This window comes from Chinchilla lanigera, unplaced genomic scaffold (genome assembly GCF_000276665.1).
Source record: "Chinchilla lanigera isolate Chin_1 unplaced genomic scaffold, ChiLan1.0 scaffold00058, whole genome shotgun sequence".
Classification (NCBI taxonomy): Eukaryota; Metazoa; Chordata; class Mammalia; order Rodentia; family Chinchillidae; genus Chinchilla; species Chinchilla lanigera.
The window spans coordinates 3047656-3066461 of NW_004955459.1; the positions used below are offsets into that span (position 1 = coordinate 3047656).

The 18806-nt window shown below is 40.7% G+C and overlaps 1 protein-coding gene across 5 annotated transcripts in view; it reads left to right on the forward strand.

The window, feature by feature from the left end:
• Iws1 (IWS1 homolog (S. cerevisiae)) overlaps nt 1-15708 on the forward strand; it is a 42044-nt gene extending 26336 nt beyond the window's left edge. For 3 of the 5 annotated variants that reach the window (XM_005397606.1, XM_005397607.1, XM_013521080.1), the window contains exons 8-14: nt 2859-2941; nt 3973-4102; nt 4968-5085; nt 7487-7598; nt 8163-8219; nt 9585-9696; nt 15342-15708. In XM_005397606.1, the coding sequence (XP_005397663.1) occupies nt 2859-2941; nt 3973-4102; nt 4968-5085; nt 7487-7598; nt 8163-8219; nt 9585-9696; nt 15342-15473 (744 nt within the window). In that variant the 3' untranslated portion in view covers nt 15474-15708. Of the gene's footprint in view, nt 1-2858; nt 2942-3972; nt 4103-4967; nt 5086-7486; nt 7599-8162; nt 8220-9584; nt 9697-10429; nt 10587-15341 lie in introns of those variants that run through there. The other 2 variants (XM_005397608.1, XR_263010.1) reach the window with 2 other exon arrangements.
• Nucleotides 15709-18806: the final 3098 nt, after the last annotated feature.

The following is an 18806-nucleotide window of genomic DNA, read 5'->3' on the forward strand; positions in this document are numbered from 1 at the left end:
CCTCCTCTCCCTTTCTATCCCCTCTCCAGTCCCTAACAAAGAAAACAGGTTAAAACAGCAGGAATGTTAAAGTAATAAATGCTAATTAATTTATTGAACTAAAGTATCTCAGTAGTGTTAGACTCCTTTATAGCTGATAAAGCTTTAGCTCACCGAAAAGCCTGTGAAACCAAAGGGGACCCTTTAGGTCTGAAAAGAGAGATTCTAGACTGGATGTGTCCCGTGAGCATTTTCAAAGAGGACATTTCAAACAAGTACCTTATTAGATTCCAGTATTATAATTTTTTATATGTTTTAACATTCTAAATTTTAAACATGGAAATAAATGTTTTAGTCACTTTTAGGAAAAGAAAAGACAAAGTATTAAGTGAAATAAAGTTTTTTAGATGAATGGCTTTGCTGTTTTTATGGGGACATGGCTTTTTCTTGGGTTTAACTACTTCTCCATCAAGTTTGATATCTCGTTTATAAAAAGTGTTATAAAGTTGTGTCATTAGGAAGGAGGCGATGCTCTATAGCCCACGGTCTTCATTCTGGTGCCACCATACTGGTAACCTGTGTGCTGCTGAGAGCAGCCCCGGGTGGCCAGGCCTCTTATCACTGGCCACAGGTCGCATGTGTTAGACATGAACCTGGAAGCTAGAAATGGCGAACTGGTGCACAGAGGGGCTGGCATCCCAAGGCTGAGGGAAGGGTTGGTTAGAAACATCAGGAACTGACTGTGAGGGACGCAGCCTCCCAGGGTCTGCAGCCCAAGTCCACCACTGACCTGCGCTCTCACTCCCCTCCATCCCATGCAGTGTGGGCTAGGCAGTGGGCAGCACGCCCCTGTCCTGTCCTGTCCTGTCCTGTGTGCTTTTTGGCTACCTCCATAACTCCTCTCTCCCTCAGCTATGCAGGCTACAAGAAAGTCACGGGGAAACTCCCTACTAAACGTGTGTTTACGTGAGGAGAAACTGCAGTGTATGGTGGGGTCCCTGGTTCTTCCATTCTTCCCAGGCTGGACATGATTAGCCTGAATTTTTAAATGTTTAGGAAGCAGAGTCTCATATCCACTATCAGTCCCTCAGTGCAGTGCTTCTTATATGCTTCCTCACTTTTCCAAACTCATTGGAAAGGATTCAGACACACATGTGGTTGGGGTTCAAATGGAAGGGGAGTTGCATACTGACACAGGACATGACTGTTCAAAAGAAGGACTATTGCAGTAGGGGAAAGCCCCATCTGTGAGATCTGCAAGCATCTCAGCGGGCAGAAAAGGGCTTTTCTTCTGTAGGTGGAGTAAAGGAGACTCCAAGAGTGTGGGACAGAAAGGGATGATAAACTTGGCAAAATCATCTGAAATAAATTTTAAAAATAAAGTTGTATCATTCTCTTGCCTCCGGTCAAGAGATTGCATTTACTTCATTGCTTGTGTGCGTGTGTGCGTGTGCGTGTGTGTGTGTGTGTGTGTGTGTGTGTGTCTTTTTTGAGGCAGGGTCTTGCTATGCAATTCAGGCTGGCCTTGAGCTCACTTTGTAGCCCAGGCTTTTCTTGAACTCACAATGATCCTCCTACCTCAGCCTCCCGAGTGCTGGCATTACAGGCATGCACCTTCACACCCGGCTTCATTGCATTTTAAAAATCTGTGCAAATTTTAAAAATTGTCCAAGTGTTATTTAAAAACCCATTAGAGTAGGTATAATTCACTAACAATAACTATTATCAGTTCTTATAGACATACTTGATGAAATATTAATGGATTCAATGATCAGTGTCTAGGATTTGTTTGAAATACAGGCAGAGGGAAAAGTAGATCAAGATCTAGCTAAAGTAAGACTACCCTATGTGTTTATTTGTTCAGATGTATGGAACAGGTACACTATGTATTTGTGGAATTGGGTATTTTTCAAAACTGAAAAATAAAAATAACCCAAGTGACTACTTGGGTAGTCACTTATTTGGTAATACAGCATACGAATCATATATGGAAGATTATTCTTGAAGACAGACTAAAACCAGCTATAATAAAACTTGATAATTCTACCAGTATTTTAAATTAAAATTTGTCTCTATTTAGAATTGTTGAAGATAATTGTAATAATTTTATGGTTTGACTGACTCAAGAGAGATAACAGATACAAAAAAATATATATTATACAGGTATTCCTCATTTAACAAGCTAGTTACCTATTTAATGACTGTTCAGACTTACAGTCAAGGTGTGCTGTTCAGACTTAGGACCTCTCTTTTTTGAGGGGGTATAGTGTACCTTGTTTATACAGCACTATAATTTTTGCTGATTGCACTGCATAGTACAGTACTGCAGTTTTATGTTCTGTTGCACATTACAGTAGTGCATGTAAGAGTTGTGCGAGTAAAAGCCAAGTCATCAAGTTGGGGTTTCCTTTGACCATTTCTGTGTTCTGAATATTGGAATATATGTACTGCATATGATTCCTCACTTAATGACCAAGTCATTTAATGAGCTGGATAGATGCAGAACCATATTAATACTTAATTATCTTCTCCTATAGGAAAAGTTACATTTTTTTTCAGTACCAAAGATTGTACCCAGAGCCTTCACATTGATCTATATCCCTACCCCTGTTGGTGGTGGGGGTGGTGCTGGTGGTCATAGTTTTTTTTACTTGTTTTGAGATAAGGTCTTATTTAGTTGCCCAGGCAGGCTTTGATCTTGCCATCCTCATGGCTCTGCCTCCAGAGTGCTAGGATTACAGGCATGTGCCACTACACCCTGCAAAAAAAGGTTGCAGTTTCTTTGAGAAGCTGCTGCTTTAAGGTTTAGAATTATAGTGGTTATAATTCATTAGTAACAATTACTGCTGTTTCTTTAAATCCTTTTTTTTTCTGAATAGGAAGACAGACAGTTGAACAATCAAAAAAAGCCAGCTCTGAAAAAATTAACTTTATTGCCTACTGTGGTTATGCATCTTAAAAAGTAAGTATTTTGTTTCCTTGAAAACGTTTTTCCTTTGATGCCTGATAGAAACAGAATAGAAAACTGATAGTTAATGAAAGAAAAACTTGAAAATTACTCATTTTACTCTTTATAGACAATCTGGTAAAATTGTTCCTGTGTTTTCAATGTTGATTAAAAATAAATCAAGGAGGCTGGGGATTTAGCTCAGCAGCACAGTGCTTGCCTGGCAAGCACAAGGTTGTGAGTTCAATTCCCGGTACCGGAAAAAAACCAAAAAAAAAAAAAAAAAAAATCAAATCTTGGGGGGCAACTTGAAGCACATATTGTTCAAAACTTGTATGTCCCTGTATATCATGATCATTGATCTTTCTGTAATAATGATGCCCTGCTTATTATTAGATCCTTACTAGGAAATTTTTTTCATTTTTTTTTTTTTATGTTCATCAGCAATTTTGCTGCTTCTTTGAATAAAGTCACAGCCTGTATTTGATGGCCTGTATGCATTAGTTCATTAATGTGCCTCAACCCTGACTTAGGACCACTGTGACTAAACAACTGCTGCCTCTTCGCAATAGGCAGAGCTGTGTGGCCAGGTTTTCTGGTAATATAATTGATTCTGTTGCCTAAAGTGGAATTTAATTATCAGCATTTTGGGGAGATCATTTTTTTTTACCAGGAAAGCTATATTCTTGGTATCCTGCAAAGAATAGCACAGTTCTTGGTTCTCTGCTTCCTCAAACTATTCCAGGAAATACTATTCTGATAAAGTGAGCAATGTACTGTTCATATCACCATTACTCTGTCTTGTGTGGTTTGACTTTATTCTGGTTTTATTTTTAACAAATCATCTTTGCTGGTCAAGTCTAGAGAATAAGATCTAAATTTCATTCTGCCTTTGAGACTACAATAGAGGCCCAGTAATATTGAATGTATGTGTAATTTTTATAAAGCACTATTTTGAAACATCACTAAACATGTAAGAAAAGTCTGAGGGAGATGTAGTGGAACTAAGGTTCATAGATTTGACTTTTTTATTGTTACTATTGCAGGCAAGACCTTAAAGAAACATTTATTGACAGTGGTGTGATGTCCGCCATCAAAGAATGGCTCTCACCTCTACCAGATAGGAGTTTGCCAGCGCTTAAGATTCGGGAGGAGCTGTTGAAGATTCTGCAAGAGGTTAGCAGCAGATAATCTAATTGTGCTTCCTTAATTATCTAATGTGGTTTGTAATTTCATGACCTCTGTATTTTACTGTGTATAAATTCTTTCTGCCAAAGCCTTCCAGAAAGGAGTTAGAAAAAGGAACTACCTAATAATAAAATGAACATAAAAGGGAAGAACCCTAACTTCCTATAACTGTAGTGCTAAAGGAAAAAGATTTTGAAGTAGCAATGGTATCTCCATGAAGAGTAGTCCAGTAATAGACATTCTCTGGAGAGGCACTTGAACTAGAAAGAACACAGTTGTCAGAGTCACGTGAACTTGTACAGGAATTGAGCTAGGCTTCCTTGCATGGCTTTGATGCCTTGGGCCAGCTATTTGAACTTACCAAGGAAGAACCTCTTACTTGCCAAGCACTGTGCAGGTGCTTTGTGTGTGATTTGGCTCACCTCTTCCTCACAGTAAACCTGTAAGGTAGGCGAATTGTCTCCATTTTACAGATGAGGAAATGAAGACTCAGAAGTTAAATGCTTTGTCTAAGGTCAGATAGCAGGCAGGTGGCTGTGCTTGTTTTCAGTCTTAGTTGTGTTGACTTCTGAGGCCTGTGCCAACTCCTGTATTAAACTGCTGCTGGTAAGTATGCTTGGTTTACACTTTCTCACGTTGGTTGGTTTTACTTCAACTTAGTGATAATACTAAATTCTCAACTTCGCATGTGAGCACAAAGGATCTATGTGTTTAGTACCTGTAGATCTTAGAAATGGGCTTTTAAAATTTGTTCTGATGTGAATGAACCAGGCCTTAAAGGTCCTCTAGCACAGATTAGCAAAGCTCCCAGCTTCTGAGTGATTAATTGTGTGTATGTGTTTGTGTTCCCCAGCTACCTAGTGTGAGCCAGGAGACCCTGAAGCATAGTGGGATTGGACGAGCAGTGATGTATCTCTATAAACACCCCAAGGAGTCAAGGTCCAACAAGGACATGGCAGGGAAATTAATCAGTATGTAAATTTTGCTTTTTGTTTGTTGTTTTTATATCTATATAAAGAGAGACATATATAAAAAGCTAAGTGTATTTTTTAATAATATTTAAAATGAGTCAAGTAGAATAGAAACATTTTAGTAGCTTCTTAAAAGTACTGGTTTTTTTTTCTTACACTTAAAATGCTTCTCAGCATACTTACTGTGCTATCCAGTATTAAATACAGCAAGTAAAGTCATATATTTTCTTTTTTTTGTAGTAGTACACATTTGTCATACATAAGGATCACATTCATCACAGGGAATTTGTAGCATATGTTTTCTAGTCATGGATCACAAACATGTAGGGGCTAGAATTCAGACTCCAGAGTTAGCCATACCTGGTTCCCATCATAGATCCACCATCTCCTTGCTGTGTATCCTTACTAGGGATTTAAACTTTGTGCTTAGCCTCCTTTGTAAAATTAACATGTGCTTTCTTTGGGTTATTATAAAGAGAGGAAGTTTATAAAGCACAACACCTTGCACATAGTAAGTACTCAAGAAATGTTATCCCTACTGTAGTTACTACCACTGCAGTTATTACTTGCATAATGCAAAACCTTCCCCATATTCTTATTTAATAATACCAGAGAAATCCAGAGCCTAACTAAAATATTTTATTATTCAAGTACCATGTTGTGTCTGAAATCCTTCAGTTTGGGGCTGGAGATTTAGCTCAGTGGCAAAAGTGCCTGCCTGGCAAGCGCAAGGTCATGAGTTGGGTTCCCGGTACCGGAGAAAAACCAAAAAAAAAAAACCAAAAAACAAAAAACATTGAAATCCTTCAGTTTTAAGCATGAAGTCTATATTTTGTTTTCATTATCCTTAACTCTTCTCATGCTTCACATTAGAAAGAAATTTAAGTAACTGCATCTGTATTTGGAAACAGTTAATTATCCTGTTAAATTTTTAAGATTATCAAGATTGTTAGAGAAATACAAATATATTTTATAAACCATGGACATAGCGCCATCTTCGGTCTGCAGCTTACATTTGCAGTTTACTGCCTATTGAATGATAAACTTTTGATTGCTTTTAAACAGTGGTTTTCAGTTCCCCCAGAGTGAGAGAAACAGAATATTCTCTGTGGTGTGCATGAGTTACAATTCTGATTCTGAATCCTGGGACAGAGTCAGTGGACCAATTTTAGAAGATAAAGTAGACGAGAATCCCTGCATCTTTCTTAGTGTGATGCCTGTTTTGTGTCTGTAAAGGTGCTTTCTGGTTTATGTAGTGTATTAATGCAGTAGTAAGCTACATTATGTTTTAGACAGAAACATTATTTGGCACCTCTGGGCATTTAGTGAGTGAACAATGTACATGTTGTACTTTTTTTCATGGTCACCTGAGCACCTATATTGGGATTAAGGAAATACAATCTCTACACCATACTATGAAAATGTAATTTGTATTTATTTTTAATTTTTTTATTCTTTTGCTTTTTTGAGACAGGGTCTTGCTTTGTAGTGGAATCTGGCCTTGAACTCAGTTTTAGTCCAGGCTGCCCTCAAAACTCAGAGTAATCCTGCCTCAGCCTCCTGAGTGCTGGGATTGCAGGTGAGCCACCACCACCATGCCTGCTTAAAAATGTAATTTTTAAAGATTTAGACCATTTTGACAAGTAATAGACAGGGTATTTTTGGTTAGGGTAAAAAAGTAGAAGAATTTAAATATGTCCTGTTTTCTGCAGAGTAAACCTAGAAATTAAGCTACCTTTTATAAATTTTTTTTAAAAGAAAATTATGTTTTTATAAAATGGCTAGCCCAGTTTGTTTACGAATGTCAAAGCAGGTTATATGTTTCTTTCTTTAAATTTCTGGTGATTACTGATGGGTCTTTTTGCACTATTTTCCTGGGTCATCAGGATTTTTTTTGTCTCTTTGAGACAGGGTCTCGCTATGCGGTTCAGGCTGGGCGCGCGCTCACTATGTAGCCCAGGCTGGTCTTGAACTTGCAACAATCCTCCTGCCTCAACCTCCTGAGTGCTGTGATTACAGGTGTGCGCCACCATGCCTGGCATTGTCCAGAGTTTTTTTACAATACTGATACTATGTTGTGTTTATCCTGTGGATGGTCCTGAAATAATAGTGTCATTAAGAAAAGAATATGTTGGGCTGGGAGTATATAGGTCAGTGGCACAGCACCTGCCTGGCAAGTGCAAGGTCCTGAGTTTGGTTCCTGGTACCAAAAAAAAAAATATGTTAAGGGTCTAGAGCAGTGGTGGTGAACCTGCAGCACATGTGCCACAGCAGGTTGTTTGTATCATCGGAAGCTGTAAAAGGTTTGCCATTGCTGTACAAGGATATGATTATTTAAAAGCCCGGTAGGAGAAAATACTTTTTGGTGGGCTAAGTAGTTGGGGTTTTTTTCTTGTTACAGATGAGTGGTCTCGGCCTATATTTGGTCTCACCTCAAACTACAAAGGAATGACAAGAGAAGAAAGGGAGCAGAGAGATCTAGAACAAATGCCTCAAAGACGAAGACTGAGCAGGTATGAGGGACAGGTATGAGTAAATCGAGTAACTGTCCTTGCCTGCGCTTGGGAAAGTGAGATCATAAGATCTTGGGATTATCTGCAGACTGATAGGATTTTGTCTTTGCCCTGTACATTACATCTGAGAAGAAAGCAGTTCATAATGCCCTCTTAGTTAAATATAATAGTGTATGGTGTGGTCTTCCCCACCATGATACCAAGACCTTTCTGGGTAACTTTGGTGAAATGTGGCCTTTCAAGACTTTTCCTAGTTCTGGGGAATGTGTTGTTGCAACTACTTGCAGAAAATCACATTCCTAGTCTGTTTCTAAAATCCTGGAGAAAGAGAAGTTCCTTTTCTGTTTGGGGGAACATAATGAGGACAGGGTCATTAGTTACACGTGCAGAGTTGCTCATACAGCATAAAGTGTATTAGGTGAATGAACAGTACCTTCAAATGATTAAGAGTTAATTTCCCTGCTCCAGTATAAAGGAGCTAATTATGGTCTAAGTTTGATACTTGGTTTATTCTTATTAAAGGGCTTAAGGTTCCCAGTATCTCACTGTTTACTCTTTTCCTAGCACTGGTGGTCAGACACCCCGAAGAGATCTGGAAAAGGTGCTAACAGGAGAGGAAAAGTAAGGATTTTGTATTAATTTTTCTTCTTAGAGTATAAAGAAGATTTCTGTTTGCTACTTTAAGAAAAGTAGTGCTTTAGAAAATTAACAGTTCATTCTGTAAAGATTTTGTTGCTGCTTCAAAGTGTTAGACTCCTTGTTAAGTTTTGAGAATGCAAAAGCAAATTGTCCATGCTGAGAAGGTAGGAGTGTAGAGAGGGTAATGGGTTGGGCCGTGGAGTCAGTGCAAGGCCTGCTTCCAAGTGGCAAATAGAAGTGATCGGGCTCCAGTGGGGTGCCAGGAGCAAGTGCTGTGAAACAAAATTGGGAATACATATGTGGCCTAGTGAAGGACTAAAATCAAGGTGAGGGCTTTTCTGGCTGTGATTCCATAAAACATTGTTGAGCCTAGATGGAAAGCCATTAGGTTTGGTTTGGAATGCTCATGCTGATAGCATCATGTAGAAGGAGCTCACCCCGTGGAATTGGATGCCGAGAAACTGTTGAACAGGGACATGAACAGAGGGACAGGAGGTTGAGAGAATGTTGCAGAAGCAAAGCTTCCAGAGCTGGTGACTTAGTCGGGGATAATTTGGCTGGAATTGAAGGCCCCAACTAAAATTTTAACCCACGTACTGAGACAGTGGCATCACCATTCATTAAAATTAAGGAAGGGACAGATTTATGCCATTTTCCATTCACCACTAGAGGGAGTTACCCAAAGGTAGAGTGCCCCGCCAGCCACAGAGGGGCTTCACTTTTGAGGATGATCGCCTTTTAGGCTCACCTTGATCTTCTCAGATTTGTGAGCTAAATAGAAAGAGATCAGTCAGGATTATATCAGTGTCCTGGTTGTGATACTGTAGGGCTGAGATAATACCTTTAGTATAACTTCTTGTAACTACGTGTAACTCTGTAGTTACTGCAGTGATTCCTACAAAAAGAAACATGGCAATTACTGTGTGATTTGCGTATGCATAACTTTGAGAACTGTGGGGGTCAGAGCTCTTGGAGCTCATTTTGACTCCATGATTTTCAAGTCACAAGTGAATGCCTGAGTAACTCCACAAGACTAGTGAACTTAGATTCAGAGTCCTGTGGAGGAGCAGTCTTGGAAGGAGAGGGCATGATGCCATTCAGACCTGAAGAACGCAGAAAGGATTTGTGTGAACGCAGAGGAAGTTGGCCTTGTGGGATTCGCACAGGACAGCAGTGAGCTGAAAACACAGTTTCTAAGGGCAGGAGCGTGGGGTGGTGCCCTGGAGGGCAGAGACTTTTGAAGCATTGCAACTGGATGGGGTAGACTGAGAACAGAAGGGTGAGGTGGCTTCTGGGCTCCACAGTGGCTGACTGCGTAATCAGTGCTTTTCCTCTTCCTTTTTTCAGGGCTCTTAGGCCTGGAGATCCTGGATTCTGTGCCCGAGCAAGGGTCCCCATGCCTTCAAACAAGGACTATGTTGTGAGGCCCAAGTGGAACGTGGAAATGGAGTCATCCAGGGTAAGCTAGCAGAGGAGGAGCAAGGTGGATCTCAGATATAGATTGCCATTTGATTTTTTTTCTTTATGTTTAAGAATCCTTATAGTTCTTAAGGTTTACCTGATTGATAGAGAACTGTTCATTGACCTTTTATCTAGCCAAGTTGCAAGTCAGAGATAGGAAAAAAGTATTACCCAAGATTAAAGTTCATTGCTGATAAGCTATGTTCAGAATTAAACCAGTATTAAGAAACAGGAAGTTTCTCCCTTGAATCCCTTTATTTCAAGGGAATTTGAAGCCTAGAGTGTTGTGGTACCGTAACTTTTGTTAAGAACAATGTAAGTACCAGTTTTCTTGCTTCTGCAGATTCCCCTCTCCCTTTCTCTTCCAGCTGTCTCAGCAGTTCTGTTTTTTTTGTTTGTTTGTTTTTTGTTTTTTTTCCGGTACCGGGAATCAAACTCATGACCTTGCGCTTGCCAGGCAGGCGCTGTGCCGCTGAGCTAAATCCCCAGCCCCTCTAAGCAGTTCTGGCTTGAAATCATTAGGTTAGAAATTTTCTCTGTCAGGAGCTGGGGATATAGCTCAGTGGCACAGCACCTGCCAGGCAAACATAAAGTCCTGAGTTCAATTTCCCGTACCAAAAAAAAAAGTTTAAAAAAAAAAAAAGAAATTTTCTCTGTCAGCGTTGTAAATACTTCTTTAGTGCTGTTTCTTGGTAATCTTTCTTATTCTCCAATTGAACCATTCTTTCTAGCCGGGTATTCTTAAAAAGGGCCTAAGCCGATTGGAAAAGCATAAGAGGCGATTTGCAGAACAGAAACGGCTCAGCAGAGCGCACCGTGCCGTCAAGTTCAGCATTGAAGGCAACAGGATGCCCTTGTAGGCCTGGCCTCCCAGAGCGTATCTGAGAGGTATCCCCAAGGAAGCATGGGTTTGTGCTGTCAGCAGGGTGGAAGTGGTGTGCGTGTGCTTTCCTAACCAGAAAGTCCTCTCTGCTTTTAATTTCCAAAGTAATGACCCTGCCAGGCACTTTGAGACAGGCATGGCCTCTCAAATATTTAGAAGTTGACATGAAAGGCTATTCCTTTGTCAGTACCTTAGAGACTCCACTGGTAGGCATTGTGCTCTTCTTGTCTAGTACCTATTTCTTGTGGAAAAGACTTTTGTTAGGACCCAGAATCGTAGTAGTGGTGTGCAGTACAGGGTATATACTGGCTGGTGGCTTCTTGGTAGAAGGGAAGTGGCTTAGTTTCCTGTTGTCAGTGGCTCAGCAACATGCATTTGAGAACTCATTATATAAAGCTTATTCAGTATATGGTTACAAGAGTGAAGAAAGACTAGATTATCAGCCAGGCTCATTGGCCCTCAGTGCTCTGAAAGTAATAGCGGCAACTTTGCTGCGTTGTGCAGAGTGTGTGCACGTTGCTGCTGTTTGTGCTTCTCTGGCCTCTGCTTCAGCAGTTGCTTCCACAGGCGCCATCCTGCTTGCTGTGCTGCCAAGCAGCTATTGCGACAGCCTGCATTGTTACTTAGTGAAAATGAATAAGGGTAGAGGGGCCTGCTTCCTGTCCACAGGCCTTCCTCCATAGTACTTTGTTTTTTTAACGTCTTCTCTTTTCTCTCTTGTACCTCTTTTTTAGCGTCTCTGTAATTTTCTTGCCCAATACTTTTCTGAGAATTGGAAACCACTGTATTTCTCCAAAAATAAGACCAGGTCGTATATTAATTTTTGCTCCAAAACATGCCATAGGGCTTACTTTTAGGGGATGTCTTTATTTTTTCATATATAACAGCCTACATTTATTCATGTACAAAAATTGACATTCATGTACAGTCACGGCATCTTCTGGAACATTGTCATAACTCTCCAAATTCTGGCCTGAATTTCTTGGGTCTCTATTTCCTATGAACCATCAGCCCCAGGCTCTCACATCCAGCCCTAGAGCTGTCCTTGCAGCCCCTCACAGTGCACTGTTACAGTGCATGACGTACTACATTAGGAAGATCCGCACTAGCCGCAACCGTGCTCATTCGTTACCAGGTGCACACGTCATTCACGCGTTGTGTCTGTGCTCTGATTGGTCATCCAGCAGAGTCTTAAGTTGATCTGTTTAGGTAGGCATTTACCTCTCATCGAAAGGTGCCCGCTTGGAAATTTACAAACAGTAATTTATATTATTTCAGTATTAACCTCAATAGTATTATTTATTTATAGTCAATTGCATATAAATTATTTAGTTTAGCACGTCATCGTGTGTTACAGTGGATATATTAAGCACATCAGTCTAGCTGACAATCTTATCTGGGGCTTATTTTGGGGGGAAATCATGTTAGGGTTTATTTTCTGGTTAGGTTTAATTTTCAGGGAAATACAGTATAGTATGACCAAGAAAATGTAATCAAAGCTGAAAGGCCAGTCTTCTTTGGAAGCATTCCTTCTATTGCCGGAGGGGCTATATCCTTGTCCACTGCTGCTGTTGGCTGTGGTCTCCCTCCCTGTGGGGAGAAGTGTGGTTAGAGGGACCTGAGCCCCCGCTGGAGCTAGAGGAGAGAAGAAAGCTTCCGAGACACTCCCTGCCGTGGCACACCACAGCCATGATGGTTTTAATAGAGGCTGTAGTGTGCTCTTTGGAGCTCTATCAAGTCGTACTTTGATCTAGGGGTCGGCTCAGTGGTAGAGCACTTCCCTAGCATGCTCAAGGCCCTGGATTCAATCCCCAGCACTGCTGAGAAGAAGGTGGGCGTGGTGGCACACGCCTGTAATGCCAACACTCAGGAGGCGGAGGCAGGAGGATCACAGTGAGTTCAAGGCCAGCCTGTGTGCTACATAATGAGTTCAAGGACAGTCTGAACTACATAATGAGACCCTGCCTCAAAAAAAAGAGGAGGAGGAGGAAAAGAATCTGGGGCTGATGATGCCATGTTCCCTTCTCAGTGTCCTTAAACTTCTTGATGCTGTTTTCTTCTTCAGGAAGGCTTCTTGTATGTTCTCCCAATGCTTACATTTGTAGGGATACTAGTGAGTATCGCTAGAGATCACACTGTCCGTGAAGAAAACTGGAGTGACTAAATGGCTTGCAGTGACACCCTTTGTCTCAGATTTTTTAGTTTTAAATATGGAACTGTGAATTAACCTCCATTCCCAAAGCTCTGCTCTTTCACTAAGTCACCACTGTTAATGATTTAATATTTTGAATGTATTTCCAGTTATGCCTTAAACTTACTTTTTATACATGTAGAAAAATTTGGGATGGTAAAAAGAGAAATTATCCATGGTCTCAACATTCAAAACCAGTTTGATAGATTTGCTGCCCTTCTTTCTATTGATCTTTATATAACTGAAATTGTACTACTATAATTTTGGTCATGCATCTGTCGGTATTTTGTTTGTTCCATTTTTGGTTGTTTTTTTTGTTTTGTTTTGTTTTTTTTGTTTTTTTTTCTGGTTTTTCTCCGGTACCGGGAACCGAACTCACGACCTTACGCTTGCCAGGCAGGCACTTTTGCCGCTGAGCTAAATCCCCAGCCCCCATTTTTGTTTTTTGAGACAGGGTCTTACTTTAATTCAGGCTGACCTGGAAATCACTATGTAGCCCAGGCTGGTTTGAGCTTGGTGCAGTCCTCCTGCCTCAGCCTCCCAAGTGCTGGGATTACAGGTGTGCACCACCCTGCCTGGCCAGTCATTTCACCTTTTAAGCCACCTTGTGCAGTATTTTTAATGGCTATATAATAATCCATGTAACTTTTACATGAATATGTAATACTTCGTTTATTCATTGCTCTGTGGTTTCTGATTTTTTACTCTTTATTAAATAACACAGTAACATGTACTACATTATCTTGTGTGTTGCCTAGTTTGTGGAGTGCTTTTTAAAATTAACAGTAAATGGCAGAAACAATGCATGCTTTTGTATAAACTTTAACCTCACCTTGCTAATCCTTTTTGTTCCTTTTGTTTTTTTCTGATATATCCTTTTGGTGTCCTAAAGAAGTGTGGTATAGGCTTGATGAATTAGGAAGGGAGAGTAGAATTTGGTGTGTTAGTACTAAGGATTTGCGTGTTTTCAGGCTTGGGGAAACTGAGCGTCAGCAGAAATAGACTGACAGTGGCCTCAGTGTGTCCATGATGCCAGGGCTGAACAGATCTTTCAGGGCTCAGGTTTGGCGGAAGGGTCCAGGGTGGGCCGAGAGGAGGCCAGCTTAGTGTGTGGAGCTCCTGGGAGCTAGGTGGTGGTCAGAGATCTTAGCGGTTGAGGTTTCTGATGTAGTTGGTTCCAAGTTATAGAATTACAGCATGTTGCCCAAAAAGAAGTCAGATATTCAAGAGAGCTGGGAAATCTGAGGAATAGTGTGATGGTGGTACAGCTCTTTCTCATCTGACAGTGAATTTTTATGCTAATTCAAAATACTTCGTGCCAAGTGTAAAGTAATACTTGGAATTAGTATGTTCTTGGGAAGCTAGGATCGACAGTCAGAACAGCTGTTGCTGAAGAGCAATATAGAGTTCCTTGCCTGGTGTTGCCCTGACATCACGTTGTGATGAGATTGAGTCTAGAGGTGGGTAAGGCTTGGAAGGCTCCTGAGCTTGGAAGAGCATCACCACCCCAACACTCATCCCAGAATGTCTCCTAGCCCAGCTTTACTTAGCATTCTTTTGTTTCCTTGTTTTTTTGTCCTGTTTTTTTTTTTTTTTTTGAGACACGGTCTCGCTATGCAGTTCAGGCTGGCCTTGAGCTCACTTTATAGCCCAGGCTAGTCTCAAACTCACAAGGATCCTCCTGCCTCAGCCTCCCGAGTGCTGGGATTACAGGCGTGCACCACCATGCCTGGCAGCATTCTTTTGAATTGAGCTTCAGAGGACATTACATAGTGAACACCTGGTAAAAAATACAAAAACCCATCTCTAATTACTCACCATTCTTAAATGTTGTTAGTGCCACAGTGAGAAGAGTTCACACTGATCCTTGACTTCAGTGGCAGAACATCCAGTGTTCCTAAACAGTACCAATTTCTGGGAGACCACATCTTTCTAAGACATGCAGTCTTCAAAATATAAGAAAGAAAAAAATACCAGCTAAACCTTTAGATACAAAGGGGAAATGTGAAGAATCCTGGAAGGCGTGCAGACCACCATTACAGAAGCTGCCGAGGCAGAGCTAGGGTCCCACCCGAAGTCTGAAACTCTAGAGCACCAGCACCTAGCAGTTCGCTTCTCTAACCCTCTGCCCTGCTTATTGGGCTTAAGGCTTTATTCCTTAGGTGACTTTGCTTTGCTGTGCGAGGTCATTCTTTTTTATGCCACAGTGAAAGTGTCAGGTGGCCAGCCCCACAGTACTCTTTGACAGGGAAAAAGTCAGATGTAATGCCAGTGATGGACCTGCAAGAATTTGTAGTCAAGTATTTCCTCTTCTCTCTAGATTTCCACGAACTGCAGCAAAGATAAGAATAAGGCGTAGGTAACAGCAAAACTAGTCTTCCTTGGGAGTTGAGTAGGTGCTTCTAGCACTGCTGTGTGTACTTGCTCTGTTCCGTGGGTCACCACAGCATATTCTGGTTGTTCTAGAGCCAGGGGCTGTCTGACTGCTAACCTTCAGGTAGAAGATGAAAGACAAAACTAGATTTACGTATTTTAATAATTTGCTCTTTAATTTCTCCCCCACTCTTAGTTTCAGGCAACTTCCAAGAAAGGTATCAGTCGACTGGATAAGCAGATGAGAAAGTTCACAGATATCAGGAAAAAAAGCAGATCTGCACACGCAGTGAAAATCAGCATCGAGGGCAATAAAATGCCATTGTGACCTTGCCTGGGATGTGTCCCCATCTCTGCTCTAAGAAATGCACAGTGGACTCTTTGGAGAAAGAAGATATTTAACAAATTTTTAGTGTGTCTGTAAATGGTTCGGCTTGTACCACATGTTGTCATAGGATTCATATTTCTCTTAGTTGTATTTAAAACTGTGGTGTACTTTGTACGGAAGAGTACTAGTCATACCGCTATACGCTTTACACAATAAAATTTCATTCTGGTTTGGGGAGCTGTCTCTTCATTGTCTTCGAGGATGCGTTCTCGCTGGAGCCAGAGATTGGTCCTCGGTGAATGAAAAAAAAAACCTTGACATACTGATGGATATAATGAGGAATGTGTTTGTTTTTTGTCTCAAAACCCTGGCTCCCTTGGGTTTCCTAAATGATAGAAGTGTCTTTGTTATGCTAATGACAGCAACCCTGGCATCTAGGTAACTAGATTGGAAAATGGTCCCTGGAAGGATCTTTGACTAAGCCAAGTGAGAGACTGAGATCCATTCATGGGACTTTTTTTTTTTTTCTTTTTTTTTTTTTAGCCTGTGTAGTGCAACCTCAGTTAAAAGCTCTGATCACAGATGATATGTACTGCCTTCCAGACCGTATGTGTGCGATCTGAATTCTGTGACTAATTTTAGCAAATTCTTGAAGAGGTTCACAGGAACCCCAGATTTGTAACCAGACAGAGCTGTTGATGGAATGGAGACCTCCCTTGGGGCCAACATCTGAATTGGGCACAGTCTTCTGAACAATTAGTGCAGCCGAACATTAACTTTCCACGTTTAGTGTCAGAGCTGAATTGCAGTATCCCAGTTAGGGTTGGAATACAACACCAACAAAACTTTTATTTCTTAGTGTTTCTCTTGTTAGAGAAAAATTTATTTTAATAAGTTTAAGTTTCTGTCCAGGAGTATGTCAAGAAATACTGCCTTAGTGGGAGATGGTGGTACACACCAGTAATCCCAGCACTCAGGAGGCTGAGGCAGGCAGGAGGATTGAGAATTTGAGGTTTGGACTACAGTGAGATCCTGCCTTCCAAAAAAGAAATATTGTCTTAGAAGAAATATGGATGTGGCCAGGTGTGGTGGCACACTCCTATAATCCCAGCACTCAGGAGGCTGAGGCAGAAGAATCACACAAGTTGGAGGTCAGCCTGGGCTACATAGTTCAAGGCCAGCCAGTACCACATAGCAAGACCTGTCCCCCCAAAGAAAAATATGAATGTAATTGAAAATTACTACACCAGTTGCTTATGGCAGTTGGGCAGTTACAGCAGAAGGAGAAATTCCAGCTTGAAGTTGTGTTTCTTACTGCTTTATTTTTGCAATTTTTTTTTTTTTTTTTTGGTTTTTCTCCGGTACCGGGAACCGAACTCACGACTTTGCGCTTGCCAGGCAGGCGCTTTTGCCGCTGAGCTAAATCCCCAGCCCCTTTGCAATATTTTAAATTATTAGTCTTTACAAAATTTACGAGAGCTCTAATAGGTCAAGAGGAATAAGCCCAAGAAAACTTAGTAGACCATTTTAATTATAGAAATCGAATTCTGATTCAAATTTGGTCTTTGATTTTCAGAAACACAGACTATTACTAGCTATGAAGACTTTTGAAATAACAAGTTAATGCACTAAAATACTTTTACTCAGAGAATTTCTTAACCTGTCTGGATTTAAACGTTCAATAAACTCAACCAGAAATGAGATATAAGGTAGGCAAAGGCAGTAAAGCAGTGGTAACCACTAGGTGGAGACAAAACCTGGGAAATTCAGATTCTCTTATTCTGGGATTGAAAGGCGAAATTGTTAGTTCCTGCCTAAGTGATCCTGAGTACTGTACATGACTTACTTGGGGGAATCTGAAGGTTGGCCTACCAGAATAACTTCTGAAAAATAATTTGGAGATATTTCCAGTTTATAGTAGTTTTGAGAATAGTAAGATTAACTCGCATATTTCACTTCTAATATTTACCATTTGCCACATTTATGTCATCTTAAGCATTGTTGGGTTGCAAATCCATTTCTCTCAATATGGATGTTAGTTTGTCCAAGAATTAGTGGTAATCACTTGGATAGGATAATGCAGAGTCACTTTTGAGCGGGGAGGTGTTGAGACAGACTCACTATGTAGTTTAAGGCTGGCCTTTAACTCACTAAGTGGCTTCTAACTCAGCAATCCTGCCTCTGCCCTCAGGAGGCCGGGGCCTCCACACCAAGTTTTTTGTTGTTTTCTTTTTTGGAGACAGGGTCTTGCTATGGATTCCAGGCTTGCTTTGAACTGAGCCCAGGCTAGCCTCAGGCTTGCAATCCTGCCTCAACCTCTGAGTACTGGGATTACAAGGTGCCCTACCATGCTGGGCAAGTCATTTTTTCATTCTATTTTTTGTAAAAAAATTTTAAATAAAAATAACTACATTTATTGGCCTCTAGTAAAAACATAAGAGTAGTCAAAGCAATCTGAGCAAACGTTTTACAAATACTCCCAGGCCAAACCACTTAATGCCTTTTTTACATGTTATCGTAATTGCCATTGCCTTACTTCACTGCCATATTAATTCAGTGATCATTTTTAGTTGGACACACTTTGTAGCAGAGTAATATCTCCTTTCAGCATGATCTGACCAAGTTTTGTCTCTGTTTTAGAATGAATTTCTTCATCTAATACAGGGTTCATATATGCATCAAAACCAGTTATACAGGGCCAGGGATATAGCTCAGTGGCACAGGCTCCTTCCTGAGGTCCTGGGTTTGATTCCTGGTACCAAAGAAAAACCTAGTAGTACAGCCTTCTCTGCACATTCACTTGCTCATAGAGCCAAACCTGAATCAGGGATCTGTTCTACAAGTATCTGCAGATGAGGCTGATGGGCTGCACCGTCACCTTCTGCACTTTCTGGCCCTGGCCCTATATGGCATGGCAGACTCTGACCTGTAAAATATTTTTGTTTGTATAAAAAGATGCATAACCAAGTTTACCATCTGAGCCGTTTTTAAATGTGGTTAGGGTAGCTGAGCGCATTCGCACTATTATGCAGCCATCACCACCATCCGTCTCTAGAAATCTCATCTTTCAAATTATGACTTACCTTAAATGAGTCTGTTTTCCTCCGGTTGGTGGCCACCATCATCCTACTTTCCATCTTTGTGATTTTGTTACGCTAGCAGCTTCTTTCTAAATTCCGGCATTAATGTTTTAGATATATTTGCAAGTCATTTTTCCTACTCTGTAGGTTGCCTTTCAATTTGTTGCAGTGTCCTTCGATACATAATAATTATAATTTTCATGTAGTTTTATCTGTTTCACATTGTGCTTTTGATGTCATATCTGAAAATCAT